This window comes from Balaenoptera acutorostrata, chromosome 6 (assembly GCF_949987535.1).
Source record: "Balaenoptera acutorostrata chromosome 6, mBalAcu1.1, whole genome shotgun sequence".
Taxonomy (NCBI): Eukaryota; Metazoa; Chordata; class Mammalia; order Artiodactyla; family Balaenopteridae; genus Balaenoptera; species Balaenoptera acutorostrata.
This window is the reverse complement of record NC_080069.1, coordinates 81365561-81392175: the sequence shown is the minus strand read 5'-3', so window position 1 is coordinate 81392175 and position 26615 is coordinate 81365561. Positions and strand designations below refer to the sequence as shown.

At 42.1% G+C, this 26615-nt stretch overlaps 1 protein-coding gene across 7 annotated transcripts in view; it reads right to left on the bottom strand.

Moving 5' to 3' along the window:
• Positions 1 to 26615, bottom strand: part of PCSK5 (proprotein convertase subtilisin/kexin type 5) — a 475211-nt gene that overhangs the window by 9083 nt on the left and 439513 nt on the right. For 2 of the 7 annotated variants that reach the window (XM_057548449.1, XM_057548450.1), the window contains 6 exons: positions 24992 to 25222; positions 21121 to 21298; positions 15986 to 16203; positions 10367 to 10467; positions 8125 to 8311; positions 1724 to 4754 (listed from right to left, as the gene is read on the bottom strand). In XM_057548449.1, the coding sequence (XP_057404432.1) occupies positions 4297 to 4754; positions 8125 to 8311; positions 10367 to 10467; positions 15986 to 16203; positions 21121 to 21298; positions 24992 to 25222 (1373 nt within the window). In that variant the 3' untranslated portion in view covers positions 1724 to 4296. Of the gene's footprint in view, positions 1 to 1717; positions 4755 to 7210; positions 7753 to 8124; positions 8312 to 10366; positions 10468 to 15985; positions 16204 to 21120; positions 21299 to 24991; positions 25223 to 26615 lie in introns of those variants that run through there. The other 5 variants (XM_057548451.1, XM_057548448.1, XM_057548452.1 and 2 more) reach the window with 5 other exon arrangements.

Sequence of the window (26615 nt, the reverse complement as noted above, 5' to 3'; positions counted from 1 at the left end):
TATGAGAAAAGGGCCTAAGACTGTGGCTGGCACGTAGAAGGCATCAAAAATGGTAGTTGAGTTGTCATTATTTTTTTCTCCCCAACTAGACTGCAAGTTCCTTAAGGCCCAAGATCTGATTGATTCCACTCGCTGTTGTTTCCAAAACAGTGCCTGGAATGTGGAAAATTCTTAATACACACTAAGTGAGTTACTATTATTACAGTTATCAAGTTAACAACTTGTTAACTCCAGCACCTTCCTTGAGGGATACCTTCTACATCCTCTTTTCTTTTTCAAATCAAGTCCAAGCATGAGTCCTTTTCCCATGAAGCCACCCCTAACATGCTCTAATTTGTGGTTATCTCATACTTCTCATATTTAACTGACACCATCACCTGCACCTCACCCCCTTATCATTTATATTCAAGACCAAATAGGAATGGACTGCATAATACAACATACAGTCTGTATCATTGTCTAATTACTTCATATTTGTGAGTCCTGTCTTCTTAACATTCAATTCCATCAATATTTCTTGATTATTTACCTAGTGCTGGGCACTGTGGTAGGTTCTGGAAAGGAAATGGTAGCTGCCTCAAGAAGTACCCAGTCTCTTAGTGGAAATAGATGTATAATCAAACAGTGACAACAGTGTGATGTGAAAAGCTATACGCGCATAGTATCTAGGTAGCAGAGAGGTGAGAAAGTGATTAACCTTCTTCAAGGTCAGGGAAGACCTCCCAGGAGAGGTTGTGAGGGAACATGATTTTAAAGAATGGTAAGAAATTTTCCAGGTCAAGTTGGGGGTAGGGGAAAATATTCCAAGGAGAGTGAACAATGTATGCCCAAGGACATGAGATAACAAGATATTATCCTGGAGAACTTAGAAGCAATTCAGTACTGTTGAGTATAAGTGGAGAAGCTGGGAAATGAGGAGGGGTCAGGAATTGGTGCATAGTAAGATTGGAGACAAAGGCAGTGGCCATATCTTGCAAAATTTTGAATGTTGTAATCAATGTAGGTGATGGGGAGCCCTGAATGTGATGATCCGATAGACCTTAGAAATGGCCTATGATAGCAGGGTAGGTAAATTGGGAGAAAGAGACTGAAGCTTAGCAATGAGTCAGGAGGAAGTAGTAAAGATCCAGATGAGAGAGACTAATGGCCCAGTTGAGCCAGTGATGATGGGGCTGATAAACGATTGGATTGATTTTTAAGAAGAAAGTTTGTAATTGATATGACTAGCTTAGTCATTGGAGGTAGAAAGATAAAAAGGAGGGGAAAAAAAAGCATTCTTTTATTGCTTCGTATTCTTGGTAAAGCATAATACTAATCACATAAAAAGTGCTCAGAAGTAGTTTATCAATAAGCAAGTCCCTATGGCATTGTCTGGTCTTGATTTAATTTTATTTTCAATTTTTTTTTTTGATGTGGACTAATTTTAAAGTCTTTATTGAATTTGTTACAGTATTGCTTCTGCTTTATGTTTTGGTTTTTTGGCCCCGAGGCATATGGGATCTTAGCTCCCCGACCAGGGATTGAACCTGCACTTCCTACATTGGAAGGCGAAGCCTTAACCACTGGGCTGCCAGGGAAGTCCCAGTTTTCAATTTAAAAATTACTTTCTATGAACTAGAGCCTTCCAAGCTCCTGCCCAGCCTCTTGTTGTATTTCCAGTCTGCAAGGATTCTCAATATTTCCAAGTTGTTCGCAAACAGAAAACCAAAAAGTGAATTTGTTTTCCAACCACATATTTATCTATTTAGGCAGTTGTTAGCAGAATATTCAGAAGAAGTCTGCAAATAAAGTGGCCTAACTAAGAACAAAGAAGGAAAGATGTCAAACTACCCATATACAGCATGAGCCTTCTTTTCAGGATTACATAGAGTAACAACACAATTTTTCTTAGTATTCAAGGTCATCTTGACCTCATTTAATCTTTAACTGTGTATCATAAACACAGATTTTTCTTGGAAAACGATTTCCAGGCTACAGAAAGAAATGTCAAACTCAGTCTATCAGAGCTTTAGAATTATCAGGGAAGATAACAACACAGTATAAACAAAATTACTTATTTCCATAAGCTACACTCCAATTACACAACAAAAGATGAGGAATTCTTCCATTGATAAGATGGGTATCTTACATGTACTTTTATTTGTTTCTAAGAATTGAAAAGGGAACCATAAAGGCTTCAAATAGATTTTGAAGAGGTGATTTTAAATGATCAAAAATTTTGGAAGCATATCATATGTATGTGTGATACACATGGTCTCTTAAGAATTTTTTTTTTTAAGACAAGGTCAGCAAATTACAGTCTCTTGGCCAAATCTGAACCATCACCTGTTTCTGTACTGCCTTGAGCCAAGAATGGTTTTTACATTTTTAAGCGATTGAAGGAAAAAAATTGAAAGAAGAAGAATATTTTATGATATGTGAAAATTATCTTAAATCCAAATTTCAGTGTCCATAAATAAAGTTTTCTTGGAGCACAGCCCACCCATTTGTTGTGGATTGGCTGCATTCAGGCCACAATGGCAGAGTTGATAGTTGTGCAAAGCCTAAAAGTATTTACTATCTGGCTCTTTCCAGAGAAAGTTCGCCAACTTTGTTTTAAGAGCTTTCCCCTAAAGAAACACTGAGGACTTCAGTAAACTGAAGACTTCTTTACAAAGATTTCCTGTGTCAGTGTTTTTTAAAAAAAGAAAAGAAAATGCACACATTCAGGAAAGATAATAGAGTTGCCATATCATAAAATAATAGACATGCCTTTATTAGATTTAGGATGCTTCCCTTTCCACTTTGTGTCAGTGGAGAATAGTTATTAAGAACACACACTTTAGAGTCATCCTTTTTTCTTGAATCTTGATTAGCTTTCTGTGACCTTGGGCTAGTTATTTAACATCTTGTAAGCCTTGGGTTTCCTATTTTAAAAAAAAGAGTAATAATGGTACCAACCTCATGAAGTTCCAGTGGTATTAAGTGGGGTGAGTTTTTTAAAGGAATTATTTAGCTCGGTACCTGGTACATAGTGTGCAGTACATTTTTGTGTGTGTGTGTGATTATCATCATTATCTGAAAATGTCACTTTCTGGTGGTCCACTCCCAGGGCTGCCTATCACTTCTGTTTTTACAAGGAAATCCACAAAACCCTGCTTATATAATTTCACTTAGCAAGAGCCCTTCTTTGTATTGCCTGCAGAAAAACTGTCCCGGGTGCACAAATCCAAGAGTGTACTTGACAGGAGGGTGGAAAAAGGGATGCCTAGGATATCTAGAAACAAAGATCACAGAGATGAAGAGTGTTGGAAGGCTGGTCAGCAGCCGGATTAAGCTGGTGAGCAGGATGTTGGGAATTTCATCCTAACTTTTTCTATGGAGAGTCCACAGTTCTGTGATGGGCTGTTGATAAAAGCTCTTTAATTAAGTAGCTAAAGTCTTTTTTTAAGAGTGTCTGAAGTTTTTATCATTTTACCTCTTTTTATGTTAGGTTAACATTGACATTTTTCTTTTATTACTTGATGTTTTAGCTGATGTTTCCAACCAGAAATGCTCTTAGAAAAATCATGAGGGTGTAAGGCTGACATTCTTGGAAACTTAGTGCTTTCTTTCCTCCTGGGATGCTCCTGCCTATCTCCTGGCTGAGCTTGCTCTAGACTCATCATGACTAGAGATTACTGCAAAGGAACCACGGCCTGATTCCTTGCCTATGACGCTACTTCCTGTGTCTTTCCTCATGTCTATAAATAGGTCATGACCAGCCTCAAGAGAGGTGGCCTCTTCTGCTCAGGGGTGATCTGGAATAATTGGTATAAATGACATGAGGAGGAGAACCTTCTTTAGTTGCCCCTTATAGAACAAATCTCCCCCCAAAGAGAACTAAAAGGGGAGAAAAATCCCCTAAGACAAACAATTCCTTTGTCTCCCCATCCCCCAAAAATCATTTACAGAAATATCAGAAATCGAGAAGGCAGCAGATATCTCCACAATACAGCTGAGAAACAGAATCTCTATAGGTTCATTTCCTTTTTTTTTTTTTTTTAAATCACATAAAACAGTTTGCACAGATCTCACTTTTTTTACATCCTGTGTTTTGCGTCTTGACATATTGTTTTGAGGAAAATCATTCTGAATTTTATCCTTGTTCCTCAATTATGGTTGAACTATTATGGTTAATGGAGTTTAGCCATCCAAGAGAAGAACAAAATATTTCAGCATTCTTACATACTCTAGTTGGACTCGTGGTTAAAAAGACAAACACAGACACCCTCACGTCACCCTGGTGTGTCGGGATAAAATCCAACACGGTAATGCTCACACGCATGCCTGTGAGTAGAATGGGCTCGGGGCGGAGGTGACCTCTGTTTGCTGGTAGGAGTAGCTCTCGTCATCGTATTCCAGTTCATCTTCATCATCGTCATCCAGCAGCCCGTACTTAAACTTCCGGTAGACGGTGCCATCTTGGCCCATGTAGACAATGTCATCCTCAACATCCTCATCATCGTCGCGGTCCCTGTACTCAATCACCTGATCCTCTGCAAAGCTGGTGCTCTCGCAATGACTGCCCTTATAGGAGGAGTAAGACTTGCTAGGGTCAGCCAGCTTTGCATAGCCGGCCTTTTCTGTGGGCCTGACTCTGCCCCGAGATTTCCTCCAGACGATCACAGCTGCCCCGAGCAGAAACACCAGCATAACGGAGGAGGTGATGAACAGGGCTGTCTTGGAAGGCTCACCTGCAGGTTCAACCTCACTTGCTCGAAGGATACACTCATCTGTTGGAAGATGACCCCAAAGGAAGAGGGCAGAGGGGAAGGGTGGCAGAGAAGAAAGGGAATGGAGAAAATTAGTTTCTGAGGTAAAGAGCTTCACCTTTATCTTTTTTTTTTTTTAATTTTTATTTATTTATTTATTTACTTATTTATTTTTGGCGGTGTTGGGTCTTTGTTTCTGTGTGAGGGCTTTCTCTAGTTGCGGCAAGCGGGGGCCACTCTTCATCGCGGTGCGCGGGCCTCTCACTGTCGCGGCCTCTCTTCTTGCGGAGCACAGGCTCCAGACGCGCAGGCTCAGTAGTTGTTGCTCACGGACCTAGTTGCTCCGCTGCATGTGGGATCTTCCCAGACCAGGGCTCGAACCCGTGTCCCCTGCATTAGCAGGCAGACTCCCAACCACTGTGCCACCAGGGAAGCCCCACCTTTATCTTTTGAATCTAAAATGGTAGAACCACTGTCTTCGATTTTCTTCAAGAGCACACCCCTCTACAGAATTGCTCCGTGTCTACTCCCATGAGAGTTTCAGTCTATCCCAGATGATACCAACAAACTCTTCTAGGGAGAAAGTCAGTTCGAGATCCAAAGGGAGCCCCCTCATACCCATACCTCATGGGTGAGTCACCAAGTGTCCAACCTTACCAAATCGATTCTTCTACTTCCTTCCTGAGAAAAATGTTCCATCTTGGGCCAGGCTTCAGTTATTGCTAAATGCTCTATTTCTGTTTCAACTCTGACTTTTTCTAAGACTGAGTCTTTTCCCCAGCTACCTTTAAAGCTGATTCAACAGGATTATCCCACAATTCAAAGATAGGAACAGATTATTTATAAAGCCATTGATTCATCGCTGTGTGGGGCCATAGAAATCACAGGTCAATCTGTTGTTTGATAGTTGAGGAAACTGAGACCCACAGCGAGAAAGTGAATTGTCACATTGTCACAGGTAAGAACTTGCTTATGGAGCAAGCAGAACTCGAACCCAGGAATCCTTGCTTCATGCTACAGTCTGGAGACATTAGGGCAAAACACTGACAAAGGTTTTTTGACTTCTTGGCTTTCTGTGGACCTAATTTGGCAGCATGAAAAGTACCATCTTTAAATTCTGACTACCAAATTGAGTGATAGGGGATTTCTTCTATCATAACTAAGATTTCTGAAGTTGAGAGCTCTGCCCCCCTGTTATCCACCAACATTTGTTTTGATGCCTTAATTGAAAATATGGAGTAACCAAAACAGTGTCATAATTCAGTGATGAGCTCATTTTTTGTACTTTTCACTCATTTATTCAGGTGGTATAATTTGGGTAAGTTACCTAATTTTTTTTTTTTTTCTATAACCCACCAAATGGGAGTGTGAAAGAGAGTATGAAAGAACCAGAGAAAAAACTAGCAGGCCTTGTTGGATGTACAAGTTGAAATACACAGTATGTTTTCCATAAATATTTTTGAACCACCTAGGTCTGCCCCCAGGATGTTTTATGAGATTCTAGGTACACGATATACACTAGCTTAATGGATATAATACTGTTGCCAATTATTTTAGGGTTAATTATTTTCTTTTATTCTATATTGGCCAATTAGGTCTGATTCATCACTCTGTGTTTTCTTTCTCTTTTTGCTAGTGATAAACAAGTTTTCTATTTTATCCTAACTTTCATCCTCATGGGATTTTGCCCATCAAGTAGAATTTCACCTCCTAAAGTAACAGCACCGTCATTACTACTTTTGTCATTAACATATCAGCACAGAATTTTTCCCTGGAGGAAATATTAAAGCATCAGAGGGAAGGATAAGCAACCCGTGTGTGGTACTTTGCGATAAATACTGCCTGAGGCAGGAGAATCAATAAAAGACCTTTCGAGGTTGTTTCAATTACCAGGGTGCCATATGCAATTATGTCTTACTGCTCTCCAGTCTTAGGTCCGCAGAGTCAGAGTCAGCCTCTGGGATATGGGTTCTTTGAAGGATCAGAGTGTCTTAGTAACGAATGAGCAGGTAATCAAGAGTATTTGGTCTTCGGCACAGTTGCCCCAGGTAGATCTTCACGAGCCACAGAAAGCCCAGGAGAGCTGACTAAATAGTTCTTAGTTGGAAAAGGCTTGCAGAAACTCTGCACCCAACATGTACACACTTCTGGTTTCATTTAAAGCCATCAGTGTAATGAAGGTTGTTATTCTTAGCTGACACAGCATGGATATTAGGCAATCAGACCCTGAAGGTGGATGTGTATGAAGAGCTGGGGAAACCAGCTGCTAATGGGGGTGGGAAAGCTGAAAGAAGGAAACAATTCGTTTTTGGAATGATGGTATTTAAAAGTTAGTTGAAAAGGCTGATCAAAAATAAAACAGAAAAGACTAGTAGCAGTTATGGGTCTGGGATATACTTTTCTTGAAAATGGACAGGCTCCCATAAATATAATGTCTCTTTTTCTCAGGCCATGAGGTAGCTGAACTCCAAGGAAATGATCTGCTTTTACACTAGAGAATAGGTTTTAAGAATTTATCTTTTTCTTTTTAGAAGAAATCACTCCATTGGGGATCTTTCTAAGCTTGTGGCCAATGAGAACCAAGTACCCGTATGAATGGATTGGGGGTGGGAGACAGTTGGGGGACTTGGAATTGGTAAAAGGGGTTTTGTGTCCTCTTAGCCTTCAATGAAAGTTCATTTCTAAAATGCCTTAAGTCTCTAATGGGAGCCCTGGATTTGGGCTGCCTTCCGCAGGATGATTTTTCGACGGAATCAAGATAATATTGGCATCAGCTTCCTTGATAGGCAACTCTTTTCCTTTTTTCCCAGGAGGGAAGATTTTTTTAAAAAGGAATAAAGTAAATTTATAAAGATGAAACTCTAGACTTGCTTGAGCTTGAATCTGGGAGGCAGGACAGCAGTGGAGAGAATGCTGGCTTTGAGTCCAAATGACCCATATTCTGATTCCAGATGCGTCTGTTAACATTGGTATGGACGTGGGCATGCTAATCAAACCCTTTGAGCCAGAGTCTCCTCATCTGTAAAATGGGATTAATAATATCAACTTATATGCGATGATGGACAGAACGTTTCAGGTACAGTGGGCACATAGCAGGCACTCAATAAAAAGGTTGCTCTATCCGGTAATAAACCATAATGGAAAAGAATATGAAAAAGAATATGTATATATGTGCATAACTGAATCACTTTGCTGTACAGCAGAAACTAACACAACATTGTAAATCAACTATACTTCAATTAAAAAAATAAATTAAAAAAAGAATCATTAAATAAAGGTTGCTCTATTGATCCTCTGAAACTTCCCATCCCTCTCTCCCCCATGCTCCCATCAGCATCCTGAGGACATGCGCTTCCTCTGGCTCCGCAGGCTGCTCTCCCTCTCCCCTCACCTGTGGTGTCATAGCAGTCACAGCACTCCTGGACATCGGTGGGATCGGAGGTGTTGCAGCAGTGCAGGCAGCGGCTGTCATCCATGTGCAGCACCAGGTTGGCAGGACACACAGTACAGTTCTTGGTGCCAGGTCCTTTGCATTCTATGCAGCTCTCATGGCATTTTTCACAGTTAAATTTCTCCCCCTGTTAAGAACAATCAGATTCCTTTGGTGTATGGAGAAATTAACAAGGCACCGGAGTTCCCAAATGGGGGTTCCCTCTCCTATGGATAGGGGAAGGAGGCAAGTTGGGGATAGCAGAAAGGTGATTTGTTCTGGGTGCATTTTTACTGTTCTGGGTGAAAGATAGAACCAGCTGTCTGCACGTGGATGGAACCATTGCTGAGCCTTTCCTCTGAGATCTGCTGGTAATCATAGTGAGAGAACAAGCTTCTAGAATAGCTCAGGTTACAAACTGACAGCCATGTGCTGTACCTGGTCAAGGACAAGTTTTGTCTGGTCTGTACTCAACTGGCCTTCTCAGTTTAAAAAAATTTGAATTCATTGCCTACATTTCAAAATTGGGATATTTCACATGTAAATCAGTTCTGAGTTTCTCTTTAAAAACTGGAAGATTTATCAACACTGAATTCACCACTCCCACATCACAGACAGACCTGAGTGGCGGTGGCCCCCTTTTTGTGCTCTCCTATTTGATACAATCCCCAACCCTTGCTCTGAGGTCACCAACACACAGGTGAAACGTCAGATTCCACCTATGGTCAAGTTTGCACTAGGGTTTTCTTTGACCCAACGCTCTTCACTCATTTACATGACCTGCTCTGCCTCTGTGATTATTAGATTCTCGTGTCTCTGCCCCAGAATAATATAAATTGTGACTGTTAGCTAAAACAGTGAAATCTCAGTGGGAAGATTGTTGAGAAATGAGAAAGTGGCTTCCTTCCCAACAAGTTGCTCCATTTCACTGGTGCTGAAAACATAGATGAGGGAAGATACCTTCCTATTTCACTTCTGCACTTTGGAAGGCTGGTACAATAGAAAAAGAAGGAATGGAAATTGCCGTTGTTGAGCACCTTGGCAAGTTTCAGGTGCTGATAAGGTGCTTTCTCAGCTGAGATCTCATCAAATCCTGGATTAGGAGTCAGACCCCTGTGTTTAATCCCAACTTTGTTCCTTACTATTCGCATGATCTTTATCAAATTACTGTATTTAACCTCTTGGATTCTCAGTTTCTCCAAAGTGCAATGAGGGCTCTTGTGAGAATTTAAAGAGAATGGCATATGTGAATATGCTGGGACTTGTGAGTTTTACCATGGAGAGATTTACTTAATTTCTAAAGTTTGGAAACACAATCAAGATGTTAGTGGACTCAGAAAATCCATAGTTTCTAGGCCAGGAAACGAAATATACCTCTCTTAATATATTCGAAGGGGTGGAGGAGATGAAGGACCAACATTGGTTATGTAGTTCTGACATTATTCAGACGTTTCAGGTTAGCCAGCAGAGGGGGAGGAGAGAAGATATTTTTTATTTCTGACATAATATTCCCATGTAGACCCGAAACTTCTAAGGTCATAAGCAATATATTGCGGTCCTCATTAAATAACTTCTCCATTATTTATCTCAGGTCTTCTCAGTTCTTTTTTTTTTTTTAACCCCTGGATTAGATGATTTCAGTGGTTTCTTTCTTTTTATTTATTTATTTATTTATTTATTTATTATTATTATTATTATTTTTTTTTTATTTTTGGCTGTGTTAGGTCTTCAGTTCGTGCGAGGGCTTTCTCCAGTTGCGGCAAGTGGGGGCCACTCTTCATCGCGGTACGGGGGCCACTCTTCATCGCGGTGCGCGGGCCTTTCACTATCGCGGCCCCTCCCGTTGCGGGGCACAGGCTCCAGACGCGCAGGCTCAGCAGTTGTGGCACACGGGCCCAGCCGCTCCGTGGCATGTGGGATCTTCCCAGACCAGGGCTCGAACCCGCGTCCCCCGCATTAGCAGGCAGATTCTCAACCACTGCGCCACCAGGGAAGCCCCTCAGTTCTTTTGATTGAAATTAAGGCTACAGGTGGGTAGCACCATTATTCCACAGTGCAATGGTAGATTTAAAAATATTAAACCTGAACTATAGTGGGTGTAGGGATTTTATGACTTTTTTGACTTTGCCCAAAATGACATGCAGAAACTAGCTCATGTCCCTCTGTAGAAATGGTGACAGGCACACCATGCCCAGCTCGGTACCTCTCCCACTCTGTACTCTCCCACGAGACAGTCAGAGACGCAGATTCCTCCCGCCAGGTGGTAACTCCACACACAGGATAAGCAAGTCAATGCTCCTTTTCCTGAAAGGAAAAAATGATTCTAAGTTATGAAACTGACTTTAGATTTCAATCTCTGTCTTGGATCCAAAACACTTAGGAGCAAGGAACATGTCAAGTAAATTGAAGTAGAAGGGTGAATTGATTGAGGATATGGAAAAAAAGAAAAAACGTCTATGAGATACCAAGTAAAGACCTAGAAATTATCCAATTAGTCTAATCAATGTAAACTCTCAATTTGGAAATAAGGGTTTGGAGATGACAGATTTTTTATTACAGCAAAAGGAAAGATTTTCAGAGAATGAGAAATCATGTAGAAAGTTTGTGAAAGCTTTATTTATCATTCTGCTTATTGTTTAACTAGTAGAGACGATGAGGATGATTTGGAGGGTCCCAAAACTCGATGAGTAAATCATGAATGGGCAGTTCCTAGTTGAGAAACAACACCAGACTTGGAATTTAAAATGCTAGGGCTAAAAGAATTTACCAGATCATTTTGTCCAGTAGTTCTTTTTTATTTATTTATTTATTTATTGGCTGTGTTGGGTCTTCGTTGCTGCGTGCAGGCTTTCTCTAGTTGTAGTGAGTGGGGGCTACTCTTTCTTGCGATGCGTGAGCTCCTCATTGCGGTGGCTTCTCTTGTTGCGGAGCATGGGCTCTAGGCGCACGGGCTTCAGTAGTTGTGGCACGCGGGTTCAGTAGTTGTGGCTCGCAGGCTATAGAGTGCAAGTTCAGTAGTTGTGGCACACGGGCTTAGTTGCTCCACAGCATGTGGGAACTTCCTGGACCAGGGCTCAAACCCGTGTCCCCTGCATTGGCAGGCAGATTCTTAACCACTGCGCCACCAGGGAAGCACTGTCCAGTAGTTCTTAATTTTGGGGATTGTCATGATAGATTCCTTTGAAATTCTCTTGAAAGCTGTAAACTCTCTTCTCAGAAATTTGCCATCCTATTTATTTAATTTTTAAATAAATGTAAACAAACGCCCAGACATGTGAAGTCACTCATTCAAGGTTTCGTAGGGAATGGTTGTCTCAAGAGTCAAATTCAGGTTTGTTGACTGACAGTGCAGTGCTCTTTGATCATACTATCTGCCTTCATACATGAACCAAGTAGAGGAGGTCTGAACAGACAGACTGTTTCCTGTGGAGGTAATACCCTTCTCTCCTAATTCAGAGACCCCAAGAATGACTGACCCAAGTATTTCTTTCTATGCAGGTATCAAGGGATAACTTCTGGAGAGAGTTTGGGGACAGGAGACCTGAGCTCTAGTTCATTGAGTTAGACAGAAAGGTAGGAACAGGGAGGTAGAGGGGTCACGGAATGTGCCTGATATTGTGAGTTGGAACTTGATATATAGGCCTTTTCATCAGAAAAATATTGTAAAGTGTGGTTAGTTGAAGTTGAACTAGAACCGTGAGTCCTGTTCTTACATTCACTCTGGATTTAAATCCACTTTTCATGTCTGATCTGTGAGCTCAATCATTTATAATGTTTCTATGGAAGAATGAATTCTGAGTTCTGAACAACAGCTCAGATAATAAACCTTTATTACCCAACTTCTTCTTAGATTGCGGGCTGCCTATAGTGGTATAAATTCAAAGCCATTCTATTTTTATCTTACGTCCAACTTCATACAGAATTTCCTACATGTTCTGGAACACAGTTGTGGTCTCTGAAGAAAGAATCAATCTTCCCCTACTTCTTTCCTTTTCTCCCTGCAGTTTTCTGAAATACAGCTTAAATGTCTTACGCCGATTTTAAAATATAGAGGTGTGGGATTTTTTTTCTTTATGAAGAGAAATTAAAGGTAGGAAAAATTAGAAGAGAGAAACGAAAGGGAGTAAAAAGGTTAAGTCACAAAATTTGTGTCTTAAGTTTGGTTACATTTTCCAGAAGGCCAGCAGCAATTTGGCCTAGATCCTGGGCAATCCCCAAAGGCACTACAAGCCACCTCTGGGTGACAAATCAGGACTCCATTTACATCACCTACATTGATTTATTGCAAAATCTGCATACTTAGGGTACTCTGTGTCTTTTGCAAAAGGTAGTTGGCTAATTTCCAGAATGTTTTCTGTTTTTTTTTTTCAAGTTTAACATCTTACATTTATCATTGCTTCCAAGGATCTGCAGGAAACTTGGCACCTATAAAGACAGCTTTGGCTTTTCCATAAAATTCGGAGCAGCTCACCATCTGCTCTCCCTTAGAATGACCCCCACGGGATGAATTCAGCCATGCAGAGCTACCCCTGGGGTCTGTCCATGGTGTCATTCCACACCGGAAGAGAGAGGCAGCTCGGGAGAGTTAGGAGGCTTTGGTTAACCAGCCTGGATTTTTATTTAAAACAATTTTGTGTGGATGATAAATAAAAAGTTAAATGTGTGAAGGCAAGGAATGAGTTAATTATGAAGGAACCAGCTGCATAAAAGATACATGTTGGTCATTAGTATGCTGTCCTCCCCCAACCCCCCTTAGTTCTTTTAAGTATTTTTTAACACCCTAATATTATTGGGCAGTCAAATGTGAAGGAAATACAATCTAGTTGGTAAATTACTTATTTAGGTTGGGAAATTTTCCCTGTATGCTTCATGCATCCTCATTTCTTAGTATGACAGCTAATATTTTAAGAAGGAAGGAACTCATCCTTTAGTTTTTTACGCAGTTTATAACCCAGGAGAAAACCTGTTCCCAGATTTTGTAATCTATATATTGCAAAATCAGAAGGCAGCACAAAGATTCACTAACCAGCAAAGGACATGTGTGGTAGGTGAAGAAAGGATGACAGAAGAAATGAACATCAAAGATAGAAATTATTAACCAGGAACATTTGAGGTTCAAGTCAAATACAGGAGGGGGTGGCACAAACACTCAGGATGGCTTTAAGATTCACCCAGATATGCCCAATCATCCCTGGAATACAATCTCAGGGAGACTGTGTTGATGAGCTTTATTTTTTTTTAAGACTTTATTTATTTTTGGAGCTTTTTTTGGTTTGCAACAAAATTGAGAGAGAGAGAGAGGTACAGAATTTCCTGTATACATAAAAATATATGAATTCAGGTTCTGACATAACCCCTTCATTCCAAACACACTGAAATGAGAGAATAAATATAAACAGAGAGAACCAAAAAAAGAGATAGTTCGGCTCAAAAGTAAGATGAAATCTCTCTGGACCAGAAAGGGAATATAAATGCAAAATAGCAATCAGATTCAAGCCACTCACCTGCTTGGCTCTGGGCCTAAATGTAGGCAATCGTGGCTGTGAGTTCAACTTTTCTACCATAATAGGAACTAAAAGTGTTTCATATAAGACCTGCACCAAAATCCAGGTTTAGAGCTTAAAACAGGAATCAGGGTGGGACTCTCTGCCCTCATAGACATCACCCCTTGACCAGGAACTCTCCTGGGCTGCCAGCTGGATTGCTGATGAGATCTGCAGCGACATCAGTATCACCTCCAGGAATATTGGAACATCATGTTTCTATACTGAGTTTCAGGGTGGGACATGGGGTAGCATGAGCTGAAAAAGTACCAGACTGTGAGGAGTAAGGATGAAGGGAGAGAGAAAGGGAGTGAAAACCAAAAGCAAAGTCTTCCATTCAAAATGAGCTAAAGACCAAAATTTCAAAACATGTAGAAAAAAGAATGCTAAAAAAGAAGATAAACACAATCAAGAATTAACATGCATTTACTTCAGATAATATTAATTTCATAGAAAAGTTTGACAAACTTAAAAATTAGCATATTTAAGATGCTTAAAAAGTAAATGAAGACAAAAATATCCTCTCAAAAAAAAATTGAAGCACAAACAGGAAGATATGAAACAAAAATAGATGGATATGAAAAACAAACCATTAGAAATCTTAAAAATAAGTCATTTAAGTTAAAAAACTAAAATAATAGGTGGACTGAATTTTTATTTTTTTATTTTTTTAAAGATTTTTTTGGTGTGGACCATTTTTTAAAGTCTTTATTGACAAAATGAATGTGGTCCAATTCTTGCCTTGAGGGTCTCACAATCAGCAAGAGAGCTGGACGTTTAATTAAAATGTAACGTATTGAATAAAAATAGCTATGATAAAACAGTGTATTATAGAATCAAGAAGAAGGAAGAAGATTTCTGGGAAGACTAAGAAAAGCTTCACAGAGAAGATGATATTCAAACTGCCTCTTTAAGTTGAGAGTTAATAGAGTGTTGTTCTCCAGGAAGAGGAAATGCATGGACAGTAGTCATGGAGGCATGAAAGAGCATCACCTATTTGGTGGCTGCTGAGTGGTTCTGGGTGGTTCTAGGTTCTGAAGTACATGGAAGGAGAGTTGAGACCATAAGCTAAAAGGACTGACCAGGGAAAGAATTTAATCACTTTTCAAAAATAGAACACATTTATTGAAAGTTTATCAAGGAAAAAAAAAATGAATGCATAGATTGGAGAGATATACCATGTTCATAAATGTGATGACTCAGGATCGTAAAGATGAGTTTTAATGCAATGTCAATTAATATCCAAGGGATTTTTTTAAATGAAATGTGATAAAATTTACTTGGAAAATAATAAAATTTACTTGGAAAAAGAGCTAGGAATAGCCAAGACAATTTTGAAAAGGATAACAGGAAGGTACCCTACCAGGTATCAATATTAATCTAATAAGTTTTAAGAATAAAAACATTGTAGGAGGTATTTCCTTCTTAAATGGTGAGAGGAATTCACCATAATTACCATTCTATGTCAAGCTATGGAGAAAAATGAGCAAATTTGAATTTTAGAAAGATTGCTATGGCATTATTGTACACAGTGACCTGGGGGTGGGGTAGCAAGACCAGAGCTGGGGTGACATGCTATTTCAGAAAGTCAGCCAAGAGATGCTGAGAATGAAGAATGAGAATAGTGAGAATGGAGAAAGAAATCTGAGCAAAGAAACGTTTAGAAGAGAGAATCAACAGACCTTGAAGTTTACCTTTGTTAGAGGGTAGGTGCATTGGACAGGAGGCAAAGGGAAGATAACTTCAAGGTATCAAATCTGGGCAATTGGTTGGACAGTGGGTCTATTAACAGAAAGAGTGAATATCAGAGGAAACTCAGATTGTGTTTACTCTGGGACATGTTGATTTTAAGAATCTCTGGGACAGACAAGTAGGTCTCTGGAAAATAAGAATGGAGCTTGGGACAGTTTTAGGCCAACATCTTAAGTAGTTGTTGAAATAATGAAAATAAATTTTGCTTGGCAGATTCCAAGTTCAACAGGTAGAGAAAGAAGACAGTAGGTGGAAAACACTTGCTGTAGGGGACGATGCCTGTATCTGGGCCCTGAAGGATGGGAAGGATCTGAAGAGGCAGCAGTGTGGTGCAGGATCAATTAGGGTTAGAGGGCAGATGTGCAGAAGCTGAAAGAGAACAAAGGGTGCTGCTGCTGGAGAGGATTGGCTATGAGGTTGGCAAGCAAGAAGACCCTCCAAAGGCGATGAAAGGAGAGAGGGACAAAGCAGGAAAAAACACTTTGCATTTTTCCATTCACACATGTGAAATGATAGATGGCCCTCACCTTTGCATTTGTCGCAAGTTGGGTGGCATCTCTCACAGGTCCGTGTGCTTTGCTCTGCGTAGTAATGCTCTGGGCAGGTACGATGACACTGTCCCTTGGAGTGGAGCAGAAAGAAGAATGGATCGCAGGACAGGCAGTCTGTGGGCCGCGGGCCACTGCAGGACTTGCAGCTCCTGCTGCACCTCTCGCACCGCCCCGTGGAGTTTTCTGCGTAATACCTGAACCAAGGAGGGAAGCAGAGACTCAATATTAAGCTTGCTCCAAAGTTGGGTGTGGTGGAAAAAATCATGGTTACAAGCTGTGTGCCTTTAGACTCTTTACTTATTAGATTCATTACTAATCATACTAATACATCTAATGAGTCTCAGTTTCTTATCTGTAAATTGGACATTACAATCCCTCCTCTGCTATTTGTGGGGATTAAGTTAGATGACACATATGAAAGGACCTGGCATAGATCACACGTAGTAGTGCCACAATAATTGTTCACTACCCCTGCCTTTTATATACCTATATGCTCTGCCACTTTAAAATTCAGGTGTTAAGTCATACTGAATGGGAATGGGAGGTATTTTAAATGTACTCCTGAGTGGTTTTTCTAATTTCTCAGTTAAAAAAAATCTTGAAATAGGAGGTGACATGAGTGATATTGACCTTTACATAGATGTGACCTCTTTTTTTTTTTTAATTAATTAATTAATTTATTTATTTTTGGCTGTGTTGGGTCTTCGTTTCTGTGCGAGGGCTTTCTCCAGTTGTGGTGAGCGGGGGCCACTCTCCATCGCGTTGCGCGGGCCTCTCACTGTCGTGGCCTCTCGTTGCGGAGCACAGGCTCCAGACACGCAGGCTCAGTAGTTGTGGCGCACGGGCTTAGTTGCTCTGCGGCATGTGGGACCTTCCCAGACCAGGGCTCGAACCCGTGTCCCCTGCATTGGCAGGCAGACTCTCAACCACTGCGCCACCAGGGAAGCCCGATGTGACCTCTTTTGAAAAGATTTTCAGAGGCTAAATATAATAACAATAATTACCATTTGTTAAGTTTCTCCTATATGCCTGACAGTACACTGGAGACATCATAAACATTATTTCACCTCATTGAGTCTAAAAATGAGACATTAGGACATGGCAGTTAGGAGTTTGCCCTTTGGAACAGGAGTGCATGGAGTCAACCCTCATGTGCTGTGTGACCTCAGGCAAGTCACACAACATCTCTGTGTCTCAGGTCTGTAATATGGGGCTAATATTAGTAGCTAAAATTAAATAAGTTATTACTGAGAAGCTTGTTAGAACAGTGCCAGGAACATTATAAATACAGTTGATCCTAGAACAGCTCAGGGGTTAGGGGCTTCAACCTTCCATGTAGTCGAAAATTTGCATATAATAATATATGGGTTTTTTGCATGTAATACTGTTTTTTTTTTTTAAATGGCACAACTTTTTTTTTTTTTTTAAACTTTGGGTTTATTTATTTATTTATTTATGGCTGCGTTGGGTCTTCGTTTCTGTGCGAGGGCTTTCTCCAGCTGCGGCAAGTGGGGGCCACTCTTCACCGCCGTGCGCGGGCCTCTCATTATCGCAGCCTCTCTTGTTGCGGAGCACAGGCTCCAGACGCGCAGGCTCAGTAATTGTGGCTCACGGGCCTAGTTGCTCCGCGGCATGTGGGATCTTCCCAGACCAGGGCTCGAACCCGTGTCCCCCGCACCGGCAGGCAGACTCTCAACCACTGCGCCACCAGGGAAGCCCCGTAATACTGTTTTTAAAAAATGTAATAATGACAGTCGGCCCTCCATATCTGTGGTTCTGCATCCTTGGATTCAACCTACTGCAGATTGTGTAGTACATATTTAGTGAAAAAAATCCGCATATAAATGGAGCCATGCATTGCAAACCACACAGATCAAGCGGAACCACATTATTCAAGGCCCACTCTAATTAATGTATATTATTGATAATTATGAGTTTTATGATTAATCCTCACAGCAAACCTTATGATTTAGATATTATCTGTATTTTACATATGTAAAAACTGAGGCTCAGAGAATTTAGTCAACTTGCTTAAGGTCAAAGGGCTAATGAAGTGGGGCAACGCAATTTGAACATATCCATTAAATGCCACGATAACAAGCAATGCATTATTTGAAGGTAAACACAAGATTTTCAAGTAACATTGAAGAGTGAAAAGGAACCATTGCCAAAGATAAACCTGTCTGGACGTTGGCACACTGACGCTATCCAACGAAAACATTAATCGTGAACTGAATAGTTGATAAAGATCACCTACGACTCAAAAGAGAAAACCATAGGAAAAAGTGAAAATCCACAATTTTCCACAGAGGGGATAACACAATATTGAAGTCAGAAGATCCGAGTTTTTTTCCTGGCTCCACCAAGTATTAGTAGCCATGTGACCTTGGGCAAGTCACTTAACCTCTCTGAACCTCAGTTTCCTCATCTGCAAAATGGGGAGAATAATATCAATCTCATAGGACTGTTGTTGACTCAAATCATAATATAAAGACATTGTGAGTGGAGATACTTTGTAAACTCTAAAGCAGCATAAACATTGGTTACTAATGTTGTTATTATAGATTGTTATTAAGATGAAAAACATCAGTAGGAACCCTGGGGAAGAAAGCTTATCAATACCAAATAGGTTTTCGTTTTAATATATTTATTTATTTATTTTTGGCTGTGTTGGGTCTTTTTTGCTGTGCGTAGGCTTTCTCTAGTTGCTGCGAGCCAGGGCTACTCTTCCTTGTGGTGCACGGACTTCTCATTGCGGTGGCTTCTCTTGTTGCAGAGCACGGGCTCTAGGTGTGCGGGCTTCAGAAGTTGTGGCTTGCAGGCTCTAGAACGTAGGCTCAGTAGTTGTGGCACATGGGCTTAGTTGCTCCGCGGCATGTGGGATCTTCCCGGACCATGGCTCTAACCCGTGTCCCCTGCATTGGCAGGCGGATTCTTAACCGCTGTGCGACCAGGGAAGCCCCCGAATAGGTTTTATTTTTTATTTTTTAAAAAAATTTATTTATTTATTTTTGGCTGTGTTGGGTCTTCGTTGCTGTGTGCGGGCTTTCTCTAGTTGTGGCGAGCGGGGGCTACTCTTCATTGTGGTGCGCGGGCTTCTCATTGCGGGGGCTTCTCTTGTTGCGGAGCACGGGCTCTAGGCACATGGGCTTCAGTAGTTGTGGCACTTGGGCTTAGTAGTTGTGGCTCGCGGGCTCTAGAGCGCAGGCTCAGTAGCTGTGGCGCATGGGCTTAGTTGCTCCGCGGCATGTGGGATCTTCCCGGACCAGGGCTCGAACCCGTGTCCCCTGCATTGGCAGGCGGATTCTGAACCACTGTGCCACCAGGGAAGCCCCCGAATAGGTTTTAAAAATTATTAAAGAGTCATGCTAAAGGAAGACAATGGAGAGTTGTCCATTGACTGTTTCTGATTAAAAGAAGAGCACAGTGCCACTGCTTACCTTGATAACTCTTTTGCATGAGGTGACTATGAAATCACCTGAGCCTCATAGCCTGGAAGAGGATCTTGTGCATAAGTACAAACAGTAACTGGGGCCTTAAAAACCTGCTCTGAGGTTAAAAACCAAAGTAATGATGTGCATGGGGTCAGGATGCAGAGGATTACACACCTGCCTTCCCAGGGCGATGAGATTTAACATATGAAGTTTATACATGTGGATCATTGATTTTACAAAAGGAACTAGTTCAGTAAAATATCACCACTTATAACTCATTTATACCCCATTTACTCCCCTTTAAGGGATTTACGGCAACCTGTGCCTCACCTCCCAATGGGTAACTTCACATAATATGGAGCAATTGCTTTCTTAATTTCATGGTCTGCAATCTATTTAAATTTTGTGTGTGTGTGCATAGGAGTATCTAATGACTTGATTTGAGAAAGATGGGATCCAGATTTTTCAAGCACTTAGTAAGATGAAGATGAAAGGCTGACCCAGGTAGCCCCATCCCCCTCTTGTCTGGCAGGAAACTCTCTTTATTGATCTATATGACTGGTGTGTTTTCAGGGCTGCTAATGTGTGTGGCTCTGTGCTGAGTGTTGTCATAACCTGTGTGAAAAATAAGATGTGTTTCTCTTCCAGGAGCCTATAATTTTCTGGGAAAGAGATATATAAGAAGAATAAGCTCTTACAAAGTCTTTGTATTACTCATCTTACATCAATACATACAAGTGCTCTTTATTAAGCATGTGTTGAATGAATGAGGTGAATCAAAACACAAGGCAGTGATACAAGCAGTAATTGCTATAGAACTGAAGATAAGAGATGTGCTAATTTCAGCAAAAGCATTTGGGGAAAGTCCAAAGTTATAGCCCTTCAATTTGGGTCTGGAAACTCTCAGTGCTTTGAGTTACTGATTGGGAAAGAAGAGTTAGCAATAGGCCTGTAATCAGTCTTCCTCTTTACTGGGAATGCCTGGCGGGGGAAAGATGACCCAGTCAAATCCTCTTCCAAATGTGCTGGTAACCAGACCTTCTGATAAACACACTCAGTTTTTCCTTGCAGAAAAACACGTGATGGAGGGCTCTTATCTGTGAAATGCTTTTAGAAGGATACATCTGTGTATCTGGGTTGTTTATACTAAACCTGTAATTTGTGGATTTACGGGGGCATAGCAGGTTGGAGAATTAGTGGGGTATAAATGGAGATATTTAAGTGAAATTTTTCCCTTTGTAAAATCAATGCACCACATGCAGTGCTTAGATCTCACATATTAAATCTGGTTTGAACAAATCGTACTGCAGAAGGGAAAGAACCTACATTCATGGATTTGGACTTCTCTAAGAGAAGAATCACCTCTGCCTTGTAATTGCTTGTATCCTTTGAATTAGTGATGTGGGTCTGACTTGACAATCTGACTCTGTGTTATCTCATTGGGTCCCTCTGCCTTTCCTGTTTACTCTTCCGTTACTGTGAACTGGCCGAAATCCTCTGGAGACCATTACAGTTGGGTTGGACTCTCATCTTTGTTTCTTACTAGCAGTGAGACTTCAATCTGGTTATTTAAGTGTTCTGAGACTTAACTTCCTCATCTGCAAAATGGGTTTGCTCATAGTGATATCTGGAGTGGTTATGGGATTAAGTGAGGGGAAAGTGTGTTGAGCACCTTACCCTTCTCTGCACTGGGGCAGACACTCCTTTCCCAGCTGGAACCACCCTGGCTGGCAGGAGAGGCATTGCACGCTGTGTCTCCCTTCACATGTCCTGCAAGAGCTGTGGCAGGGGGCACACCGGTGGCTGTCCTCATCAGCATAGTAGCCCTCGGGGCAGTCCTGCACGCAGGTCGTGTCTGCCAAGGGATGAAAAGAATCTGTCTTGGTATCAAGTAGGACACATGTCTTCCAAACCTCTATATGCTCCCCACTGTATACCGTGGGGGGTGGGGGGATGCAGGAGGAATGAGACAGTGTCCCTGTGGGCTGATGGACATCCCAGGAGCTAAGATGAATGTCCAAGAAATAGAATCAACCATAAGGACGTTAGGAGTTGAGAAAAAACAGAGGTCAGAGTGGATGGGCTCTGTTGGGCAGGAGAGAAACCACCGTCTGTTAAAGTGAGGAAGAGGATGTACAGGGTCTTGCAGGATGGGGAGAACATTCAAGGCAGGGGCTAGGGTAGCAAGAGTCAAGGCTCCACTGAAGAAGACAGAAAGTGCAGGGCCAATGCAATGACAAGTTCCTACAATTTCAACTATTTCTAGCCTAAAATAGAAGATTTTACCCTCAGTTTTGCTGTGCTGTCCACACAGTGTGACTCTTGACATTTAAGTGAATTAAAATGAAATAAAATGAAAACTTCAGTCCCTCAGTTGTACAAGCACGGATATAGAATATTTCCATCGGGACAGAAAGTTCTATGGATTGTGAGACTCTGTTTCACCCAGTATTTTAAAAAATTAGACTCTAACCGTGAACCCTCTGGTCTATACAGCAAGATGAGTTGCAGGGGAGTTCAGCCACGCATAACCCCATTCCTTCCTCCACCCACCCCAGTGGAGTCACTGATTCTTGCCCTTTCAACTTCTTTAACAGCATTCAGGGTGGACGGTGAGGGTGGATTCATGATAAAGTTAAAACGTGAGATTTGCTGGCTTCGCAGTTTAACATACAGTCTTCGAGGCAACTTCTTCCCCAAATCTGCTGAACCTCATAGACCAGAAGCCAGACTCTCCTGCCTTATTAATGTGAGCCACTGGTCAGCTCTAGACCAGAGGCCAGTTTGTCTCCATAACTTCAGTCAGCATTAGCACAGGCACTGGTGGAAAAGAAAAAAAAACCCCTAAAACTAAATAATATGAGAGCTCAGTAAGTGCCGTGGACCCACCCAACTCTGTGCTGGGAGACCCTCTGAGCTGCTCGAGGGCAGGGGCCATGTGATTCATCTCTGCTTTCCCAGCACCTGGCTCAGTGCCAGGTCCTCCAGTGGCTATTCTGTTAAAGATGGATGTTGACAGTGGTTTATTGTCCAGCTGATGTATCTAGCTAAGTAGGGGGAAGCCTGAATCCCCTAAATATGAAACACCTCTTAATTAGTTTCCTATTGTTGTAACAAATTACCACATAGTGGCTTAAAGCAATACAACTCAATAAATCTTATAATTCTATAGATCAGAAGTCTAACATGGGTCTACAGGGCTAGGTCCCTTTTAGAAGCTCTAGGGGGAGAATCTATTTCTTTGACTTTTCCATCTTCTAGAGGTCACCCACTTGCCTTGGCTTGTGGCTCTTCGTCCATTTTCAAAGCTGGAGCATCTTCTCTCTGTTCTGATGTCACATAGACTTCAACCACTAACTCTGGTTATCCTGCCTCCCTCTTATAAGGACCTTGCAATAATCCAGGATAATCCTCCCAAATCAACACAATTAGCTTAATCACATCTGCAATTTCTTTTTTTTTTTTTTTTTGTCATGTAAGGTAACATATTCACGGGGTCTGGGGATTAGATTGTGGACATTTTTAGGGAGAGCATTATTCAAACTACCACAGCCTCCAGAGGAATTATCTAGTTTATAAGTAGCCTGACCCTGGTGGGGTGGTGGTGAGGGGCAGGGTGGGAGAATATGAGAAGACCAGGTCCTAGCACAACCTGCATCCAGCCCCTGGGGGACCACCAGCACCGAAGTCTCAGTTCTAGTCTAATTCGTATCCCTAGTTAAAGGGAAGACCACCTTGTAGTGATAAGATGTATTCCTGTCCGTATGAAGGCACCTGAGGTGATCACTGGTAACACTCTATATTGGAGATAATTAGAAAAGAAGGTCCTGGGGGTTGGGGTGATACAGGCGATCTGGAATGGTCTCGTGAAGCAGCAACTGCTGAGAAGAAAGTTCACTGAGATTTGTGGAAGAGGAGCTAAGACAGATGGATAGGTATCCTCAAGTGTTTTCTACCGGGAGGCAACCAGGAATGGTATTAAGGATAGTTGTCCCTGTGTCTCTGCAGGGAATTGGTGCCCTTGCTGATGGTACCTCAGCAAGAAGAGGAAAAAATTGCCACACATTTCTATTTGAGTGTCTTGCTTCTCAGGTCTACTCTGCCGTTTTGGGGAGACGAATGCTCACACTCTCCAGGTCTTCACATATTCGTCTCTTCTCTCTCTCCTACACCCCTTCACTCTTCCTTCTTTCAGCTGAGTTCTGTTTCATTTTCTTTCTCCCATACCCGTGTTAAGCCTAATCGTGGTATCCCTGGAAACCTGAGGGCGTTGCTTCACACTGGCAATAACCTTCACATCTGATCTGCTGGACAACCGCAGATTGTCCCGTATTTTGTTCAAGATTTATTAATCAATGGGTGCTAAATCAAGGGGAAATTTTCATGAAAAGCTGAATTACCTACATGTTCAGAAAGTATCTCTCCACAGACTGCTCATTAATCACAAGGGAAAATAGTAACTCTGCAGTGGAGAAATTGGACAGCACCCTGAAGAGAGTACCAAAATTAACGTCACCTGCGAGAGGCAGGTGACCACTGGGTGCCTCCAAAGGACACGGCATCACATATGGAGTATTCTGGCTGAGGATGCATGATCTCTATCTAATCATGGAAACCTTCACACAAACCCCAGTGGAGGGATAGGGGCTGTATTCTTCTCAAATGTCAATATCATAAAAGACAAAGTCTGTGGAAACGTTCAGATTAAAGGAGTCTAAAGAGACATGGCAACTAAATGCAATACTTGACTCTAGACTGGGCCCTGATCTAAAGGGGGAATTCACAAAATTCTAATATGGACAGTTCATTAAAGGATTGTATTAATGTTAAAGTTACTAGACTTGACAACTGTACCATGGTTACATAAGAGAGCATCCCTATTCCTAGGAAATACATACAGGCAGACCTTGTTTTATTGTGCTTCACAGATACTGAGTTTTTTTACGAAGTGTAGGTCTGTGGCAACCTTGCGTTGTTAGATGATGGTTAGCATTTTTTAGCAAAAAAGTACTTTTTAATTAAGGTATGTACATTGATTTTTTTCTTTGACATAATGCCATTGCACACTTAACAGGCTACAGTATAATGTAAACAGAATGTTTATATGCACTGGGAAACCAAAAAGTTTGTGTGACTCGCTTTATTGTCATATTCATTTCAGTGCAGTGGTCTGGAACCGAACCCACAATATTTCCAAAGTATGCTTGTATTAAAGTATTTGTGGGAGAGAGGCCATGATGTATGTAACATATCCTCAAGTGGTTAAAAAATCTATATTGCGAATTACGTATGCGTATACATCGAGAGCGAGAGAGTGAGAGCAAGCAAACGATAAGGCCAACGGGGCAAATGGGTAAAGGGCACGTGTGCGGGGCTCTTTGTACTGTTTTTCCTCTTGCATCTTTTCTGTAGGCTTGAAAATTTTCCAAATACAAAGTGAAAAATTAAAAAGAAAGACGCCAGTTTCTACTGGGCGCCAGGCATCGTGCAAGACAGTTTCCCAGCTGGAGGGAGAGACAAACCCGTCCTCAGAGGGAAGGTAACTCACTAAGAAGAAGGCTGTCCCGCAGGCAGGTGTGGCACTGGTCCTCCGAGGGTCCCGTGCAGTGCAAGCACTTGGCATGACAGGCCTTGCAGGTCAGGGCCCCCTCATCCCAGTACTCCACGGCGGCGCATTCAGTGTGAGGCACGCAGCCGCCGTGGTTGTTTACCCTCAGGCCTTCTTGACACGTCGTGCAGGCCCCCGAGGACGAGCAGGTCTGGCAGGACTTGTGGCAGTCTGCGGGCGGGGAGGGGACAGCAGACAGAGAGTGAGAGAGGGTCAGGGTGCCCCTTGAGGGAATCAGTTCCCCTGCAAAGTGTGCTCACCTTTCTTCCTCGGAGATTTCTAGGCTCTGGGCCAAGGGTGTGGGGCCAGGAGTTGAGCTCTAGGCTGGAGTATTCTTGTTACAAGATGAGGAAAACATGACTGCTTCACTTTCCCTGGGATCCCCAGAGAGCCCCTTCCTGCAGCAGCCGCCTCAGAGATAGTGGTAAGAGCGCCCATAGTTACCCAAACTGCAACGTGATAGGAAGAAGCAGCCCTCTCGTAGCACAGTCACGCGCTAGTTTGCGGGCTTCTCACCACTGTAATTCCTCTGCTGTGGTTCTCCGCTGACCGCCCAGTGATTTGAGCTTATTACTAACATAACAACTGTTAATATGTGTTGGAAGCACCTCTTGACACAAAAGACCTTTTTTATAGGCATTTAGGAATGCACGGTGCCTATGAGAGGACCTGGCATATAACACTGGCACTCAGTAAATATTTGTTAGACAAACGAAATGAGAACAAGTCACCCCCACCTCGGGGGTTTAGCAGTTGCCGTTCCCTCTGCCGGGAATCCTCTATGTGAGTAGTTTGTTCCCTGTGTGAGTAGTTTTTTCCCCTCCCTTTCTCAATGATCTCTTCCAGGCCGCCTTCTCTCTAATTTTAACTCCCTCCTGCCCAACTTCCTGCCCCCTTTCCTGCCTTATTTTTCCTTTTGACTTGGCTTCTTTAGAGTCTGTCTTCCCCAATTGAATGTCAGCTCCATGAGGGCAGGATTCTGTCTGTATTGTTCCCTGCTGCGCCCTAGGCCTGGAAGAGCACCCAGCACATGGTAGGCCCCCAGTAAGCACTGCCTGGATGAATAGGTGCATGGTATTATTATTGTGATTGTTATCTTCTCAGTGTATGTAGATCAGGACATTGAGGCTGGAGGTGCTAAGTCACTAGGCTGGGAAAGGGCAAGGTGAGGAGATGGACCCAGGACCGTAACAAGAGCTCTTGGCCATTTCTGCCCCAGCTCCTTGTTCTTAGACCTGTCTATGCTATCTCGTAGGGAGAAGTTCAGGGTGAGGAGATGGACCCAGGACCGTAACAAGAGCTCTTGGCCATTTCTGCCCCAGCTCCTTGTTCTTAGACCTGTCTATGCTATCTCGTAGGGAGAAGTTCAGGGTGATCAGAATGGATCCCATTCTTTGTGTTTCTTAGAGGAGATCCTGCTTGGAGATGGCTTGGTTCTAGAAGGTTCTCTACACCAACCCAAATCTTAATTTTCAGGTCAGGTCCTTTGTTTCTTCTCTGGGAAGTCAGCTTGTTGCCCTGTTTCTTCCGGTACCAGCTTCCCGCCGCCTCCCTTGGGACTGAT